Source organism: Balaenoptera physalus, assembly GCF_965194825.1.
Source record: "Balaenoptera physalus genome assembly, chromosome: 8".
NCBI lineage: Eukaryota > Metazoa > Chordata > Mammalia > Artiodactyla > Balaenopteridae > Balaenoptera > Balaenoptera physalus.
Window position 1 is genome coordinate 43,685,057 of NC_138887.1, and position 20,492 is coordinate 43,705,548.

Consider the following 20,492-nt stretch of genomic DNA (forward strand, 5'->3'; position numbering starts at 1 on the left):
CACGAGAAAAGCTGAAAACTAAATGCCTGCAAGGTGAAGGGAGCCAATAAACAAGCTGATTCATGAAAACGAACTTGAAAAATTCTCAGGAATTAGAAGTCTAGGACTCCTCTGAAAATGGGAAAAGGGGTGGGTGTGGGTGAAATCAGGAGAAATCGTTCAACATCTGTATAATAAACAGCAGGCCAGACAATTGAGAACAAAACTCTGCCTTATAGGAGTCCCAGAAAGAGAGTCAGGAGGAAAATGGAAAGAAGGGAAAACATCAAAGACATAATGAACATTTTCCAGAGCTGAAGGCCAAGGCTTTCCCCTGCAGAAGGCCCACTGTGTCTCAACACAGTGAATGAAAAACAGATCAAACCTTAAAGAACATTTGAGAAAATGTTAAAACATAGAAGGGCATGAGGACAGGATTAGGGGAACAGGGTGGCAGGAAACAGCTTATAAATAAAATTTTGAAATTAGAATGGTATCGCACTTCTCTGCAGCTATACTCGAAGTCTGAAAACAATGGAACGCCATCCTCAAAATTCTAGAGCTAATGATTTTCATTCTTGAATTTTACATTCATCTACCAATTCTGTGTGGAGTCTGAATAATACTATATTTAAACATTAAAAAAAACCTCAAAATTTTACTTTGGATCTTTCTTCAGCAAGCTAATTGAAGGTGTGTTTCAGTAAAATGTCAGACTAAACTACGAAAGAATATCACACGACTGGGAGGTTGAGGGGATGCTCCAGCATGATGGTGAAGTTCAACTCTGGGCTGACAAGAGAATCAGGAAGGACGCATCTCGTTTAAAAACCAAAAACTGATTTGGAAAGCCATATGGTTTACAATATTGAAAGGAGTATAAGAACTCTGGTAGAAAGTTTGGTGAAAAATGAGTAAAAGTAATCTAAGCAAATGAAACAAAGAGAAAATATTTCATCTGGGGTGGCGGGAAGAAGTGTGATCCATTTTCCCAATTATAATAATATAAATAGTTATTACTTAGCTAAAAGTTGTGGTACAGCTCTATTGGGAAGATGACCGGGCAGATGAGTAGGGGTTGCTGGTGAAATAGTGCAGATATTTTAGCTACGGTACTGCAAGAAAAGAAAGCTAAAATCCTCATCTTCCTTTACAGAAAGTCAACATATACTATCTAAAATTAACAATACCGAGAAAGAACAGTACACAAATGTTATTTAGACATACAGAGGTAAGAACCAGAAGAAATGAGAGTTTTACATGATTTCCTCTAGAGATGAGGAACTGTCAGGGATGAAGGTATGCTGCTTTTTATGATACATTTTTAAAAAATGACTTTAAAAAATATGGACACTGTACATTTCGACAAACATAAAAATAAATAAGTAAATTATAAAGAAAATGTATTATGTAATACATACATTTATGCCAAAAATATCCTATGGTCTATAAAAATTTCTGCATGTTTTATATAAGGTTGATATATCAATATTTCTGGAAACATATTAGGTCAGTTCAACTCTATAAGCACAGAGTTATAAGAACCATTTTTCTTCTTACAGTTAATCTTTCTCAGAAAAGTTGGGTGCTCACCTATTTTAATATACTTTAATCCTTCAGGTTTAAAAAGCATCCACCTGAATTAGTGATCTTACCAACAGAAATATATGAGTTAGCTATACTGAGTTCACACATCGGTATTTCTTCAGGCTGGGATTTCTAGAGTAGTAAGTGCTAAAGGCACTTTAAATCAGCATATTCCAAACCCAGGTGTCAGGACACTGGGTATGGTGACAAGGGCCATCGGGCAAGAGAAACGTCCAGTGCACCAATCAGAAGTCTTCTGGGGACACAGAGATCTGTGGTGTGCTAGAAAAGTTCATTCTCCATCATTTATAACTTTTTCTCAAAATGATTTTTTTATTTTTAATGAATATTTTATTTATTTCAGTAATATTATCACTCAGAATGTTAAATGGCCAAGACAATGAAAAATCTAATCCAAGTAACACCCACGCAAGAAGATACCTCCCTTACTCCTTTTCTTTCTCTCCTGAAATATAGTTTGCTGTTTCCATACCTCTCTATAGTCACTGCTGATGTGTTCTAAGCTGAGGGAATACACAAGATCCTTGCCTCCCACGAAGAGTCTCTCTTGATATTCATCCAGCAGCATTGTCTGGAGATCAAGAAATCCAAAAGGGCTATGAAAGACTGACGTTCTGTTTAGATCCAAGAGCTCTGAAATGCAAAAGAAATTGTACACTAAACACAAGAGAAAATACAAACACCTTTATAACACTTTTCTCATGGCTCTATTTTCATACCTATTAATACTGTGCAATTAACATTCATTTTATCATAAATACAAAGTCTTTAAAATTTATTACTCAAAAAGATTAAAAATATATAGTACATCAACAATACTTAGTTGTGTATTTGAAAGTTGCTAAGATGGTAGATCTTAAAAGTCCGAATCAACAGAAAAATATTCTAACTATGTCAGGTGATGGATATTAACTAAACTTACTGTGGTAATCATTTCTTGATATGTACATATATCAAATCAATATGTCATAACCTTAAACTAATACAACATTATACATCAACTATAATTCAATAAAACTGGAAAAAAATTTTAAATATTTGTTCAGTGTGTAAAAAAATTATAATGGAAATAAGTTGTGATGTGCACAAACTAACATCTTTTATAAGTTTATTAAATGAAAAGCTTCGATTCAACTTAATAGGTAAGGTAAATATCCTATGTTTTTAAATACAGAAAGAATTATTTTTCACAAACTTTAATGTAAAGTGCTACACGGAAAAGTCATTCCATTATGACTTTTTTATTTACTTTTCTATGTATAACAAAAATCCCAATTCTACAATAAATATTCCCAAAGCAAGTCCATTTAATTCCAGATGAACAACAACTCAGAAAAAATGTTTCCACTTGAAACTGGTTTTGAAAGTCACGTCCAAAATCAAATTGTCCAAGAATGGAAACTATCAGGGTTGTTAATGTGGTAGTATTCAGTACAGTGGGAATGACTGTTAAAACTGATGGGGATCTACTTTCTACCACTGTGATTCGGGCTGGTGTTTATGCATTCACCCCTACTTCAGAAATTACAAATTATTTGTTTTAGTTAACATACATTTAATTTTAGAAAGCCAGAATCTGGCAAACCTCTCATATGTGTGTATTTGTTTGTTGAAGCTATTTAATTGCATATGGCAGTTCACTATTTAAGGTTGGTAAATGATAATGTGAGAGCCTTTGAGGATGAGAGAGAATTAATACGAAACCCTGCATGCTGAAGATTTCTTAAAGAGACTCCTTGGAAATATTGACAAGGTAGAAGATAACTTCATTTCCCAAAGGTCAGCTCCTAATGCATCTGACAAAGAAGGTGAAATACTGGTAACCAGAACACTCAAACCCAGACAGCAGTATGAAATATGACAAATCCATAGCACTTTGCCCACTCTTACACTGCCTGTTTCTGAGAAAAGAGAAATGGAGTATCTTTTCCCCTCTATTACGAATGTATTAATAACTTCTATTTCTCTACTCTGAAACTGTTGATGTCCAAAGTTTTGTGGAATGGTGCTAACTTTAAACCTTTAGTTAAAACAACCAATTTTGCTAACATCAAATTATTAAATTATTTTAAAGGTAAAACTTGTGATACTGAATCATTTGACCATTCACCTAAATAAAGAATTTAAAGTTTTGAGGGACAGATGGAAATAATAATAATGTGCTTTATTTAGGGAAGATAAAAATAGGAATTTGAGAGATTAGGGGTTCTTGAATCCTGGAAGACAAATTTTTTCCCACTCAGTAATTTTGTCAAGGTAGAATCACATTGTTTTCCTTCTTAACTAGGCATTCACAAACAGAGATGCGTATTTTAGGGATTCAATACCCTAACAAAAATATAAATCAGAGCTCTCCACTGCCATTACACCTTGTCTTCACATGTAATCACTTATGGTTTTACATCAGGGCTGCTAAGTGGAGTATTTTCCAGAAAAGCCTCCCCAGTTATTCTAGTATGTTGCTAAAATTCCTCAAGCATTATGCATGGTGAAATCATTATCTGAAAAGATTCAACTGTTCAAAGAATGGTTATACACTAGCTAGAATTAGCAGGTCTCTAAACTACAGACTTACCAAACACAGTAGTGTACAAAGCTTAGGAGAATAAGTTGGCTGGAAAACGAGAGAAAGCCATGAAAGGAATCAAACATGAGGGCGCTACCCTAAAGTGCTGCCACAGTGGAGTAGTCAGTGCCAATTTTTAAAATATGAATTGGAAAGAGAGGCAGCTCAACCAGTAAAGGAGGCACTCCATAAATGAATTCCATCTAGGGATGGAATGACCTTGCTTTTTCCCAATGAGTCATTAGGACCTCATTACCTCTGTATATACAAAGAGATATAGACATCAAAACTTCTACTTGTTTTTGTGACTTGCCAACTTCTGCAATGCATACTATGCTTACTATAATTTTTATAGTCTAAAGGTCATCGTTCCTGTTTCTTTGTCAGTAATAGAGACTAACTACCGGCCCATCAGTCTTATTTTCTTCTAATCAAATTTTATTCTGACCCATCTTCCCATCTCTATGAAGAAGTCTATCCCATGAGATCACAAAGATGAACTCATGTTCTTGTGGAGATGTAGACTGGAAAATGCAAAGGGAAAAATTTCAACAAATGCAAATTTTTTAAATGTTCATTTCTTACAGCCTTTACATGTATCAATTTTTTTTCCACCACAGTAAACAACCACAGTGTAACCGTTTGAATTACCACTGTCCTTTATTTTACTTATGAAGAAACTCAGGTGCCTAGAGAATAAATGACTATCCTACAGCTATATACTATTACAATGAAAATTCACTCAAATTACAAAAAAAAACAAAAATGAGAATCAAAGTACAACAGATGTATATGCCATAATGAAAGTCCTGTAGGCTGAGAATCTGAAGAGCCAGGTTCTGGTCTTGGCTTTGCCATTAATTACCTGAGTAACTATGAACAACCACTTAACCTCTTTAGATTGGTTTCCTCATATCTTAATCACCCTTGTACACTCAAAATTATTAATTCTTTGACTAAATTGCATTTCTAAAATAGAGGTGATAAAACATTGTCAAAAAAAATAAACAAACCCAACCACAGATATTCTATGGCCTTTCAAAGTACAGTGCTGAATCTGTATTTTTTGGAGTCTTAACAAATGGAGGGAGTGATCAATGAACAAGTCTACATATCCCACGACCCTTATTTAAGCTTGCCTAAAAGGAAGTAGTTAAAATATTCATTTATGACTTTTCATATATTTAAATGATTATAGGGTCAGGGAATACTTTTAGGTTATCAGGAATTTTGCAGCTAATTTATTTTGATTCATTCATATCACCTCAGAGGAAACTGCTGTCAAGATACGTTTGGATACATAAAATTGAATATCATGTACATGCCTTAGGCAGTAAGTTAAGAAATTTCATTTCACTTACGAAGACACTTCCTGGGATAATTCCTAACTTATTTTTAAAAAATATAAGATCCAATAAATAGACTGCAGTTTTCTTTAAACATGTTCCCAATATGAGAGCTGTGCATTGAATGTTTCTGCAACTCTCCACTTTGACCATCACCATCCAACAGAATAATGCCAACGACTGATTCCTAAGAAGTTCAGACTTTTCAGTGGAAATTTCAGAATCAAGGCACTAACTACTGTCTATGATTCTCCAACATCCTCGACTTTAAGTCAGGAAAGGTTAAAAGTACCCGTTATGTGTAAATATTTGTGTTTTAGACATATATCTGGAATAACAGACACAGAGGCATTCTAAAATAGAAACATTTTTTAAAGGTTGTGCATAGTTATGCTTTAATACTAACTCTCATTTTCTACTTTTATTTATTTAACTTGCATCTTTCCAAAAAGGATCTGAGATGACTCATACAAATATATTCAGTTGAACAAACAAATATATTGCTAGGGGTGCTAAAATGAAGGGAAATAAAAAACAAAGAAAATAAGATGGGAACGCTGGAATAAATGCTATTAAGTGAAAGTTATTCTCTAATATCCTATACACTGTTAAAGTGAGTATCAAAATTGACCCCAGGCTTCTTAAAATTCAAATTCAAAGTCCCTATAATACAAGAGAAAAACTATATCAATTGCTTAACAGTACTGCTTGATGTGATGATCAATTTTAGGTCTCAACTTGACTAGATCAGGGTTGCCCAGATATTTGGCTAAACATCTCATTTAATCATGGGCACTTCCACGAGGTAGGACCTACAACTACCTCCGTTTTCTAATTGCAAAAAGAGAGTTTTTAAGCGATTCAGTGCACAGCTAAGGTTATTTGGTCATTGTTGGTGCCAAAATTTGAATAAGAGGTTGACTAGAGAGCTTTGCTATTAATGATCCATGTGAGATGGCGTGTTTATCACCACTGTATACTCACAGAGCTTAGTCACCCCCAATTCTGGTCCCCAGAGACAAAGAGCATCAAGATTGTTTGACTTGTTAAAAGCTTGTTCCTTATAAACAGTGACTCCGTAGCCTTATATAGAAAACTCCCTATAGAAGCAACTAAGAAAAGTCTAGTCTATTAAGGGATTATAATGTTTCTGAACTTGAATACATTTTTGTAGAACTTGATATTAAAAATAAAGTAAAACGGAAGGTTTTCCCAATATTCAATAGCTGGGATTGATATAATTCAAAACAATTCAACAGCAAGAACATCAAGAGGAAAATTTAGGTTAATATCAATTTTAATTTTAATTACCTTTCATATGTATTTAAAAAGCTGTCTCAAATAACTACGGACGTGTTCATGTTGCTTTATTAATTGGTGACATTTTCAGTTTTATACATCTTACTTTAAGAAAACTGAAATATTTGTAGGTAACTTGTGATAGCGTTTCAAAATGAATTGAAAAATTTTTTGGTATATACTTAGGCAAACAAAACAAAACAAAAACCTCAAGCAGGAAGCTTCCCTCCTTCTTTACGAATATTTCCTCTTTTTAGTTTTAGAGCCAGCATTTTAAGTCATAATACTGGTCTTCGCACCAAATTATAGTCCGTGGACTTGGCGTATTTACCAAGCAATGGCTGACTTATTTATCCCTCTGCACTGCTGCAAGCTGCTTAGATGAAAGAATCAGAAAACATACAGGAAGAGGGGGACAAAGAAACTCTAATCTCAGGTAATCTCCAGAAAACACAGTGCAAATAATGGACAGTGCTGACTCGGGTAAAGGGAGGAAGCTCATCTTGAGTTCTTCCTACTCTAAAAATAACACGAATTACTTGGGGGAGGCAGTGGACAAAGAAACAAGACTAAACTGGGATGCACCAACTCAGGGTTCATCCGGAAATTTTCTCAAGAGGGAACTAATTATTATTGCTAAGCTGCCTGCTAATTATCAGCTGTCAATGAAGGCATACTCAGAGGATTTAGTCATTTCCTCTCATGGTCTTTCTTTTAAAACTGCAAGGGAAATAGTTTTAAAACTCACTGACATCAATATATTATAGAGACAGTTCCCCTCACTTTGTCAAAATATATTTAAATTCCACACATCCATGTACAAGGTGGGGGAGGACAGAGTACATATTTTTAAGTTCTCAAACAAAAAATAGATCTCCTAGGGATGGGTGTTTCCTTTTTTGAATGCATACTTCTACCAGTCACCTGCAAAGTAGTGACTTCCTGAGACCCAGGACTTTAAACTTTTTATTATTTTCCAAATCAATTCTTTTACTCAATGTCTTAAAGTTAATTCAACAATAAAATATTGAATCACACACAAAGTCAGCATTATTAAAGAAAATGAAATGTAGAAATAAAGGTTAGAAATTTCTTCAACTTCTTAACAATTCCAAAGGAAAAGGTTTCTTACTGCATGCTTTGATGATTTTGACAGACCTGATCAATACTCACTAATGGCTTGTAATAACGTTGAAACAGAGTGGTAAAGAAATAAGCAATTAACTTTTTTTAAAGTGTAAACAGGGCTTCCTAATTGGTCTTTCCAGCAATGGACTATGGCCAGCCTTTCAGGCACCTTCTGAACTTTTAGATTTCTATCTTTCTTACAAGTCAAAGGTCCACAACAGGCATTGTGGTGTTCCAACTTTTAATCATAAACTGCTTCCAACAAAAGCAGAAAAAGTTCAAAAGTACACATGAATAGCCTAGGCATTAAACAGCCTTTTATTTCCTCGGTCAAGAAAAATAATAGTGTCAGAATTTTAATATTCCTTATGTTCCTATCTTATATAAATTATCATTATTCAGTATTATACGCGATGTTCTGCCTTACAGGTCAATGAACTCGTGCACGCACACAAGGGCACCATGGGACAAAGGGTACACAGACTCACCGTCCATGCATGTACTCTATGTGTGTGAGTGCACATACTTAAATCACTGAACTGAACAAAATCATAGAATATAAAGTGCTACTCCATAAAAGTCAATGATTTAACAATTTTTGATTGCCTCCTAAATGTTTAATTACATTTTATTCCAGTGGAGACCAAAGGAGCAAGTCCTAAGTGAACAGCTTCCGAAGCTGAGCCTGCAGGCCAGAGGGACCCTGACCTGGGACCACCCTGTGTCCTTCATTCAACATTCCTTTGGGGCCTTGTAAACTAGGACATGTTATTCTAAATATAATGGAAAGGCCCTCAAAGGTTTTAAGAGCAAGTACATGACTGGATTTATTTTAAAAATACCAATTGGTTTTGATGGGCATAATTGCCAGCAGGGGGCAAAAGTTAAATAAAAGGGATGGAGAAAAAAAATATATATATATATATATATTATAAGCAGGTGAGGAGAATGATAGTAGTAAAGCATGGTGCACTGTGAAGGCAGAGACCTGAAAGATTAAGTGGAAGAAAGCTAGGTATCAAATTTTACTCAATACGGTAAAAGTCTTTTTTAAATTTTAAGCTGTTTAGGATTGGGATAACAGATTGTAATTCATTTTGATGAAACATTCAATGCATACTGAGATGCTCTGCATTAGGTACTAGATCTGAGGTTTCAGAGGGATACTAAAAATCAATGTAATTATGTAAAAATAACACAAATCAGATTTTTGCATTCTTCATTTTATTTCTGTAAATCAATTTTAGAGGTAAGTTTTTTCAGGCTTACATACTGGATAGAATCAGGCAGGTTTACTTTTTTTTTTTTAAGAAAATATTTTTTATGGTTCAGAACCAGAAAGAATATAAAGATTTACAATGATAGATTCCCTTCCATCTGGCCTCACTCTCCCTGTACAGTTCTCACTCCCCCTGTACAGTTCTCACTCCTTCACCCTGAAGGGTCAAACCCTGTCTACTTTCTTGGGTATTCCTCCAGAGTTTCTTACACCTACACAACAAATAAGGTAAATATACAGGTGTTTAATACTTTCCTAACTTTTTGTACATAAAAAGAATCATAATATAAGCTCTGTTGTTTACTTTGCTTTTCTTCACTTTATATACTTTAAAAGTCTTTCTGTACCAAAACTCAGAGAGGATACAGTTGCATAATATCCCACTTTATGAATCAGCTATTGGCAGGCACTGCATTCTTATAAATTTTTGCTATTAAAAACAGCACCACACATGATATCACTTATCTGTGGAATCTAAAAAAATGATATAAATGAACTTCTTTACAAAACAGAAAGACTCACAGACATAGAAAACAAATTTATGTTACCAAAGGGGAAAGGGGGTGGAGGAGGGATAAATTAGGAACTTGGGATTAGCAGATACAAGCTACTACATACAAAGCATAAACAACAAGGACCTACTGTATAGCACAGGGAACTATATGCAATATCTTGTAATAACCTATAATAGAAAAGAATATGAAAAAGAATATATATATAAATGTATAACTGAGTCGCTTTGCTGTACACCTGCAACTAATGCAACATTGTAAATTAACTACACTTCAATTTTTAAAAATGGTTTAAAAAACAGTGCTAACAATGTATATACATGAATATATGCCAATTCATATATGTGAAAATATATTTGTAATATACATTCCACTTTTTAGAGTGGAGTTACTGGGCCTAAAGATACATGAGTTCATAAATTTTTACAGATACTGCCAATGTGCCTCCATAGGAATTATATCAGTTTAATATTCTACTACTATATGTGAGAGTGACTGTTGCGCATCACCTAAGAGAACAGTATGTTATTAAAATTTAGGATTTTTGCAGATCTGATTGTGGAAATACAAATTAAATTTCTTATTATGGATGAAGTTAAGCATCCTTTCCTATATCTCAGAGTACCTTATTGTCACTTTTTGTCATTTTTCTCTTTATGTCCATTGCCTATTTTTCCACAGGATTAAAGGTGCTTTGTCAACATCTGAATTTAAGAAATGTTTAAACTGTTAAGTTTTATGTTTTGTGACATCATGGTTGAGAGATGAAGGAGGCGAGGTTCTTAAATGTAGAAATTTGTGCTTCAACCATGTTAGAAACATATTTTTAATGTGTTATAGTTTTGCTTTAGTAAGTAGAGTTAATTCTTGATTATCCAGGGTAATTAACCAGTTTGTCATTAACAGTTCACCAAAAAAATGTTATAAATCAAGGAACATGCTCGGTCTCCCGGAGGCTGAACTGGGTGTCAACAAACTCCCAGGCACAGCTGTTCAGCTGGGGAGCCCTACGTGGGTCAGGAAAGGTGGAGCCTTGGCCACAGTGGAGGTGCCACCATTGGGGCGGTGACAGTGGTTTTACAGCCAGAGGCCTTTATGAGATGTTTCCTCCTCCCTAAGGAGACCATGGTTGATCCAGACTTTTTCCTCATCCATCTTCCCTGCCTTCAGAGCCATGTTTTCCAACTGGCCTCTTCAGACTCCAATCCCCTTCAGACTTCCTCTGGATTTTTCCTATACCTCCATTTTTGAAGATCCCCATTGAATCCATTTTTACTCATTTGGTTTTGCTTTAACAATTATTTCCAGTCACTCATGATTCCCAAATCCACAACCCTTTCTCATACACAGATTAACTAGGAGTTATATTAAGAGGCATAATATTTTCTTAATAATTTACTCACTACTATAAAATATCAGAAATGTCGTGCTTAACATGCAGTTTCCCAAGGCCGCTACTGTGGAGGTCAATTTTTACTTATAGTCAGGCTTTTATTGAACACTAGCCAATGAGAAAGTTTCTTTCACATGGAGGGGAAAAATGACTCACTCAAAACTGACCTTTCAACCCTACTCTTCTTAACTTGACTCTGTGTTGATTTCCGGACACTTGTTTATGAGAATTCCAAAATTCTAAGAAACAAGTAATCTACAAGATGTTTTAAATGTTCAGTCAGAGCAGAAGTTAACAAAGCCAAGAATATGTGTGAAATACCGTAATGATTTCTATACTGTTAGTCATTTAAAACTTATCGAGAGGAGGGTTGTGAAAGGAAACATGTTCCTAGAAGTCCAACGAAGTGCTCTAAGCATTATCATAGTGTGCTATAGGTTTGATCATCATCTGAACTTCTTCCTTTCAAAATATTTTCATACAATCTATGAAATTATCTGTGATAATAAAGCTTTGATTTCATTTAGTTATTTGTTACTTATTTCTTAATGTGAGACGTATAAATAGCATTCATTTTACAGTAATATCTTAAAAGCCACTTTTTCTGGATTATATCATTTCACTATGGATTGGCTCTCATTTAATATTTAAAACTTGAATAATAAAACACAACTGTTCTATATATTTACACTGTATTCTGTCTTAGAATTGGATTTAAAATAAGCGAGCAACAGTACTTCATAATGCATTTCCTCTAACACACACTGAACAATCCTGACTCCCGTCACTCAAACTACACCCCACAAAAAACTGCTTTTTGTAAGATACCTTTGATTTTTGAACAAAGTTGGCTAAGGTATACACAACCCCTCCAGGTAATTACCATAATTAGCTATTAAATTATAAATATATTTCAATATTATCTTGACCCAGAAGTGCTCTATGCTAATAAAACGAATACATTTTATACAGGCTATATGTTTAATTGAAGTTAGGTCATGCTAAGAAGGTGACTAGGTCTATCAGCCACTTTTTCATTTTGTAGTTGATCATTTTAAATGTTAGACTAATATAACTTGCTAATACATAGCATAAATTTTATGCGCTTTTTCCCCCAGTTTTATTGAGATACAAGTGAAATGTAACATTGGGTTAGTTCAAGGTATGCAACATAACGATCTGATATATGTATATAGTGAAATGATTATCACAATAAGTTTAGTTAATATCCATCATTTCACATAGTTATAATTTTTTTTCTTATGATGAGAATTTTTAAGATCTACTCTCTTATCAACTTGCAAATATACTGATACAATATGGTACTGTTAACTATAGACACCAGGCTCTACATTACATCTCCGTGACTTATTTATAACTGGAAGTTTGTACCTTTTGAACACATTCACCCATTTCCCCCACATGTAAATTTTTATGTTTTTGTTGAAATTCTGTACCTTTCTATAACAACTTTATTGATCATTGGTCTATAATGTTTTCTCTAATAAATACTCCATCACATAACAACAAACAAGCAAATTAACTAAAACTGGAATCGAATTTTTACTTCATCATACACTGGTTCAAATATTTGATAACTGAAATTCTTCAAAGTAATATGATACTCAATTTCTTGCCTCCTATATTGACCCCCAAATCCATATTTATTTAGCCAAATGCCTACTTGCCATCTTCTCCTGGACTCTAACAAACTAGTTTTTCCAATTGAGGAAATGAAGAATAACTCTTGATTTCTACCTACAAACCAACTCCTCTCTCAGGCTTCCACTCTCAGTAAATGGTTCTTTGGATCTCGCCAAAAATCTAGGATTTGTCCTGATTCTCCTTTCCCTGAATGCCATACTATCAGTCCTCAACATCTCACTACAACTACTCAACTGGACCAGTGAAACGGCTTCCGATTTTCCTGCTTCTACTCTCCCCAACTCTCTGTTCCATCCAATTGGTTTAAAAAGAGTAGCCTTTAAAAATATTAACTGGGGTGGGGGCAGGGGAAGGACCTTCAAGATGGCAGAGGAGTAAGACGTGGAGATCACTTTTCTCCCCACAAATACATCAAAAATACATCTATATGTGGAACAACTCCTACAGAACACCTACTGAATGCTGGCAGAAGACCCCACACTTCCCAAAAGGCAAGAAACTCCCCACATACCTGGGTAGGGCAAAAGAAAAATGAAAAACCAGAGAGAAAAGAATACAGACAGGACCTGCACCTCTGGGAGGGAACTGTGAAGGAAGAAAAGTTTCCACACACTAGGAAGTCCCTTCACTGGCGGAGACGGGGGGTCAAGGGGAAGCTTCAGAGCCACAGAGGAGGGTGCAGCAACAGGGGTGCAGAGGGCAAAGCGGAGAAATTCCCGCACAGAGGACCAGTGCCGACCAGCACTCACAAGCCTGAGAGGCTTGTCTGCTCACCCACCGGGGTGGGTGGGGGCTGGGAGCTGAGGCTCGGGCTTCTGAGGTCAGATCCCAGGGAGAGGACAGGGGTTGGCTGCATGAAGACCGCCTGAGAGGGTTAGTGCACCACAGCTAGCTAGGAGGGAGTCCGGAAAAAAGTCAGGACCTGTCAAAGAGGCAAGAGACCATTGTTTCGGGGTGTGTGAGGAGAAGGGATTCCTTCCCTGTGTGCCTACAGAAGGCAGAGCACAACCTAAGTGAGCTCCAGAGACAGGCGTGAGCCACTGCTATCAGCTCAGACCCCAGAGACGGACATTAAACACTAATGCTGCTCCTGCAGCCACCAAGAATCCTGTGTGCAAGCGCAGGTCACTATCCACACCCCCCACAATGGATAGCCTGTGCAGCCCGCCACTGCCAGGGTCCCGCGATCCAGGGACAACTTCCCCGGGAGAACACATGGCGTGCCTCAGGCTGTTGCAACATTACATTGGCCTCTGCCACTGCAGGCTTGCCCCGCATTCCAACTGTGACTACTGTACCCCTCCCTCCCCCCAAGCCTGAGTGAGCAAGAGCACCCTAATCAGCTGCTGCTTTAACCCCCTCTTATCTGGGTGGGGAACAGATTCCCGAGGGTGACCTATGTGCAGAGGCGGGGCCAAAACCAAAACTGAACCCCAGGACCTGTGTAAACAAAGAAAAGAATGGGAAATTTCTCCATGCACCCTCAGGAGCAGCAGACTAAATCCCCACAGTCAACGTGATGTACCCTGCATCTGTGGAATACATGAATAGACAATGAATCGTCCCAAAACTGAGGTGGTGGACTTTAGGAGCAACTGTAGGCTGGGGGTTTGCTGTCTATGACTGATTTGTTTCTCATTTTTATGTTTATCTTAGTTTACTTTTTAGTGCTTGTTATCCTTGCTGGATTTGTTTATTGGCTGGGTGGCTCTCTCTTTTTTTTTATTTTAATAATTTAAAAAATACTTTTAATTTTTACTTTTTTTTTTTTCTTTCCCTTTTTCTCCCTTTTCTTCTGAGCCGTGTGGCTGACAGGGTCTTGGTGCTCTGGCATGGTGTCAGGCCTGAGCCTCTGAGGTGGGAGAGCCGAGTTCAGGACACTGGACCACCAGAGACCTCCTGGCCCCACGTAATATCAATTGGCGAGAGCTCTCACAGAGATCTCCGCCTCAACACTAAGACCCAGCTCCACCCAATGGCTAGCAAGCTCCAGTGATGGACGCCCCATGCCAAACAACTAGCAAGACAGGAATACAACCCCACCCATTAGCAGAGAGGTTGCCTAAAATCATAATAAGGTCACAGACACCACGAAGCACACCACCAGATGTGGTCCTGACCCCCAGAAAGACAAGATCCAGCCTCATCCACCAGAACACAGGCACCAGTCCCCTCCATCAGGAAGCCTACACAAGCCACTGAACCAACCTCACCCACTGGGGGAAGACACCAAAAACAACGGGAACTACGAACCTACAGGCTGCGAAAAGGAAACCCCAAACACAGTAAGTTAAACAAAATGTGAAGACAGAGAAATATGCAGCAGATGAAGGAGCAAGGTAAAAACCCACCAAACCAAACAAATGAAGAGGAAATAGGTAGTCTACCTGAAAAAGAATTCAGAGTAATGACAGCAAAGATGATCCAAAATCTTGGAAAAAGAATGGAGAAAATACAAGAAACGTTTAACAAGGACCTAGGAGAACTAAAAAGCAAACAAACAATGATGAACAACACAATAAATGAAACCAAATATTCTCCAGAAGGAATTAATAGCAGAATAACTGAGGCAGAAGAACAGATAAGTGACCTGGAAGATAAAATAGTGGAAATAACTACCACAGAGCAAAATAAAAAGAATGAAAAGAGTTGAGGACACTCTCAGAGACCTCTGGGACAACATTAAATAGACCAGCATTTGAATTATAGGGGTCCCAGAAGAAGAGGAGAAAAAGAAAGGGTTTGAGAAAATATTTGAAGAGATTATAGTTGAAAACTTCCCTAACATGGGAAAGGAAATCAAGTCCAGGAAGCACAGAGAGTCCCATACAGGATAAATCCAAGGAGAAACACGTCAAGACACATACTAATCAAACTACCAAAAATTAAATACAAAGAAAAAATATTAAAAGCAGCAAGGGAAAAGCAACAAATAACATACAAGGGAATCCCCATAAGGTTAACAGCTGATCTGTCAGCAAAACTCTGAAAGCCAGAAGGGAGTGGCAGGACATATTTAAAATGATGAAAGGGAAAAACCTACAACCAAGATTACCCTACCCAGCAAGGATCTCATTCAGATTCGACGAAGAAATTAAAACCTTTACAGACAAGCAAAAGTTAAGAGAATTCAGCACCACCAAACCAGCTTTACAACAGGAACTTCCCTAGGAAGGAAACACAAGGGAAGAAAAAGACCTAAAGGAACTTTTAAAGGAACTTCTAAATGCTAAAGGAACTTCTCTAGGAAGGAAACACAAGGGAAGAAAAAGACCTACAAAAACAAACCCAAAACAATTAAGAAAATGGGAATAGGAACATACATATCAATAATTACCCTAAATGTAAATGGATTAAATGCTCCAACCAAAAGACACAGACTGGCTTAATAGATACAAAAATAAGACCCGTATATATGCTGTCTACAAGAGACCCACTTCAGATCTAGGGACACATACAGACTGAAAGTGAGGGGATGGAAAAAGATATTCCATGCAAATGGAGATCAAAAGAAAGCTGGAGTAGCAATTCTCATATCAGACAAAATAGACTTTAAAATAAAGACTATTACAAGAGACAAAGAAGGATACTACATAATGATCAAGGGATAGATCCAAGATGAAGATAAAACAATTGTAAATATTTATGTACCCAATATAGGAGCACCTCAATTCATAAGGCAAATGCTAACAGCCATAAAAGGGGAAATCAACAGTGACACAATAATAGTAGGGGACTTTGACATCCCACTTTCACCAATGGACAGATCATCTGAAATGAAAATAAATAAGGAAACAAAAGTTTTAATGACACATTAGACAAGACGAACTTAACTGATATTTACAGGACACTCCATCCAAAAACAACAGAATACACTTTCTTCTCAAGTACTCATGGAACTTTCTCCAGGATAGATCATATCTTGGGTCATAAATCAAGCCTTGGCAAATTTAAGAAAATTAAAATCGTATCAAGTATCTTTTCCAATCACAATGCTATGACACCAGATATCAATTACAGGAAAAAAACTGTAAAAAATACAAACACATGGAGGCTAAACAATATGCTACTAAATAACCAAGAGATCACTGAAGAAATCAAAGAGGAAATCAAAAAATACGTAGAAACAAATGACAATGAAAACAGGACCGCCAATAGGAATCTAGAGTCTGAACTCCTGAAACCACTTTTATTAAAGAAAATAGAAAATTCCTAAAAAAAAAAAAAAGAAAGAAAGAAAACACGACCACCCAAACCCTATGGGATGCAGCAAAACCAGTTCTAAGAGGAAACTTTATAGCAATACAATCCTAACTCAAGAAACAAGAAAAATCTCAAATAAACAACCTAACCTTACACCTAAACCAATTAGAGAAAGAAGAACAAAAAAACCCCAAAGTTAGCAGAAGGAAAGAAATCATAAAGATCAGATCAGAAATAAATGAAAAAGAAATGAAGGAAACAACAGCAAAGATCAATAAAACTACAATCTTGTTCTTCGAGAAGATAAACAAAATTGATAAACCATTAGCCAGACTCATAAAGAAAAAAAGGGAGAAGACTCAAATCAACAGAATTAGAGATGACAAAAGAGAAGTAACAACTGACACTACAGAAATACAAAGGATCATGAGAGACTACCACAAGCAATTATATGCCAATAAAATGGACAGCAAGGAAGAAATGGACAAATTCTTAGAAAAGCACAACCTTCCAAGACTGAACCAGGGAGAAATAGAAAATATAAACAGACCAATCACAAGCACTGATATTGAAACTGTGATTAAAAATCTTCCAACAAACAAAAGTCCAGGACCAGATGGCTTCACAGGCAAATTCTATCAAACATTTAGAGAAGAGTTAACACCCATCCTTCTCGAACTCTTCCAAAATATAGTACAGGGAGGAACACTCCCAAACTCATTCTACGAGGCCACCATCACCCTGATACCAAAACCAGACAAAGATGTCACACAAATCTTTGTTCATCAGTGATATTAGCCTGAGGCCAATATCACTAATGAACATAGATGCAAAAATCCTCAACAAAATACTAGCGAACAGAATCCAACAACACATTAAAAGGATCATACACCGTGATCAAGTGCGGTTTATCTCAGGAATGCAAGGATTCTTCAATATACGCAAATCAATCAATGTGATACACCATATTAACAAACTGAAGGATAAAAACCATATAATCATCTCAATAGATGCAGAAAAAGCTTTCAACAAAATTCAACACTGATTTATGATAAAAACTCTCCAGAAAGTAGGCATAGAGGGAACCTACCTGAACATAATAAAGGCCATGTATGACAAACCCACAGCCAACATCATTCTCAATGGTGAAACACTGAAACCATTTCCTCTAAGATCAGAAACAAGACAAGGTTGCCCACTCTCACCACTATTATTCAACATACTTATGGAAGTTTTAGCCATGGCAATCAGAGAAGAAAAAGAAATAAAAGGAATCCAAATAGGAAAAGAAGAAGTAAAACTGTCACTATTTGCAGATGACATGATACTGGAAGTAGAGAATCCTAAAGATGCCACCAGAAAACTACTAGAGCTAATCAATGAATTTGGTAAAGTTGCAGGATACAGCATTAATGCACAGAAATCTCTTGCATTCCTATACACTAATGACGAAAAATCTGAAAGAGAAATTAAGGAAACAATCCCATTCACCATTGCAACAAAAAGAATAAAATACCTAGGAATAAACCTACCTAAGGAGACAAAAGACCTGAATGCAGAAAACTATAAGACACTGATGAAAGAAATTAAAAATGATACAAACAGATGGAGAGATATACCATGTTCTTGGATTGGAAGAATCAACACTGTGAAAATGACTATACTACCCAAAGCAATCTACAGATTCAACGCAATCCGTATCAAACTACCAATATCATTTTTCACAGAACTAGAGCAAAAAATTGCACAATTTGTACGGAAACACAAAAGACCCTGAATAGCCAAAGCAATCTTGAGAAAGAAAAACGGAGCTGGAGGAATCAGGCTCCCTGACTTCAGACGACACTACAAAGCTACAGTAATCAAGACGGTATAGTACTGGCACAAAAACAGAAATATAGATCAATGGAAGAGGATAAAAAGCCCAGAGATAAACCCACACACATATGGTCACCTTATCTTTGATAAAGGAGGCAAGAATATACCATGGAGAAAAGACAGCCTCTTCAATAAGTGGTGCTGGGAAAACTGGACAGCTACATGTAAAAGAATGAAATTAGAACACTTCCTATCACCATACACAAAAATAAACTCAAAATGAATTAAAGACCTAAATGTAAGACCGGACACTATAAAACTCTTAGAGGAAAACATAGGTAGAACACTCTATGACACAAATCACAGCAAGATCCTTTTTGACCCACCTCCTAGAGAAATGGAAATAAAAACAAAAATAAACAAAGAGGACATAATGAAACTTAAAAGCTTTTGCACACCAAAGGAAACCATAAACAAGACGAAAAGACAACACTCAGAAAGGGAGAAAATATTTGCAAGCGAAGCAATGGACAAAGAATTAATTTCCAAAATATACAAGCAGCTCATGCAGCTCAATATCAGAAAAACAAACAACCCAATCCAAAAATAGGCAGAAGACCTAAACAGACATTTCTCCAAAGAAGATATACAGATTGCCAACAAACACATGAAAGGATGCTCAATATCACTAATCATTAGAGAAATGCAAATCAAAACTACAATGAGGTATCACCTCACACAGGTCAGAATGGCCATCATCAAAAAATCTACAAACAATAAATGCCGGAGAGGGTGTGGAGTAAAGGGAACCCTCCTGCACTGTTGGTGGGAATGTAAATTGATACAGCCACTATCGAGAACAGTACGGAGGTTCCTTAAAAAACTAAAAATAGAACTACCATATGACCCAGCAATCCCACTACTGGGCATATATACTGAGAAAACCATAATTCAAAAAGAGTCATGTACCACAATGTTCAGTGCAGCACTATTTACAATAGCCAGGACATGGAAGCAACCTAAGTGTCCATTGACAGATGAATGGATAAAGAAGATGTGGCACATATATACAATGGAATATTACTCAGCCATAAAAAGAAACGAAATTGAGTTATTTGTAGTGAGGGGGATGGACCTAGAGTCTGTCATACTGAGTGAAGTAAGTCAGCAAGAGAAAAACAAATATATGTGCTAACACATATATATGGAATCTAAAAAAAGAAAATGGTTCTCATGAACCTAGGGGCATGACAGGAATAAAGATGCAGACGTAGAGAATGGACTTGAGGACATGGGGAGAGGGAAGGGTAAGCTGGGACTAAGTGAGAGAGTGGCATGAACACAAATACACTACCAAATGTAAAATAGAGGGAAGCAACCGCATAGCACAGGGAGATCAGCACGGTGCAATTATACTCCAATAAAGATGTTAAAAAAAAATTAACTGGGTCATGATGTTCCTTCCTCTGCATAAAGCCCTCCAACTGTTTCTCAGTGTTCTCAGATTAAAATCCAAGTGTGGAGTGATCTATCAGTTGCCTACCTCACCCCAGATGTTGCTCCACTTTCTTCCTTGCTCACAAAGCTCCAGGGCACAGGTTTTAGACCTTTGCCGTGACTCTTCTTCCTGCCTCCTCCGTGCCTCCCTCTGACCTCCACAGTGCCAGCTCCTCCCTCCATTTGGACCTTGTCTCCG

General features: G+C 36.6%; 1 protein-coding gene across 5 annotated transcripts in view; it reads right to left on the reverse strand.

Moving 5' to 3' along the window:
* Positions 1-20,492, reverse strand: part of SEMA3E (semaphorin 3E) — a 273,212-nt gene that overhangs the window by 119,523 nt on the left and 133,197 nt on the right. For all 5 annotated transcript variants that reach the window (XR_014266690.1, XR_014266691.1, XM_082472482.1 and 2 more), the window contains exon 2: positions 2,060-2,220. Coding sequence is in view for 3 of the 5 variants with exons in the window: in XM_082472482.1 (XP_082328608.1) it covers positions 2,060-2,220 (161 nt within the window). In the remaining 2 variants the exon portion in view is untranslated. The remainder of the gene's footprint in view (positions 1-2,059; positions 2,221-20,492) is intronic.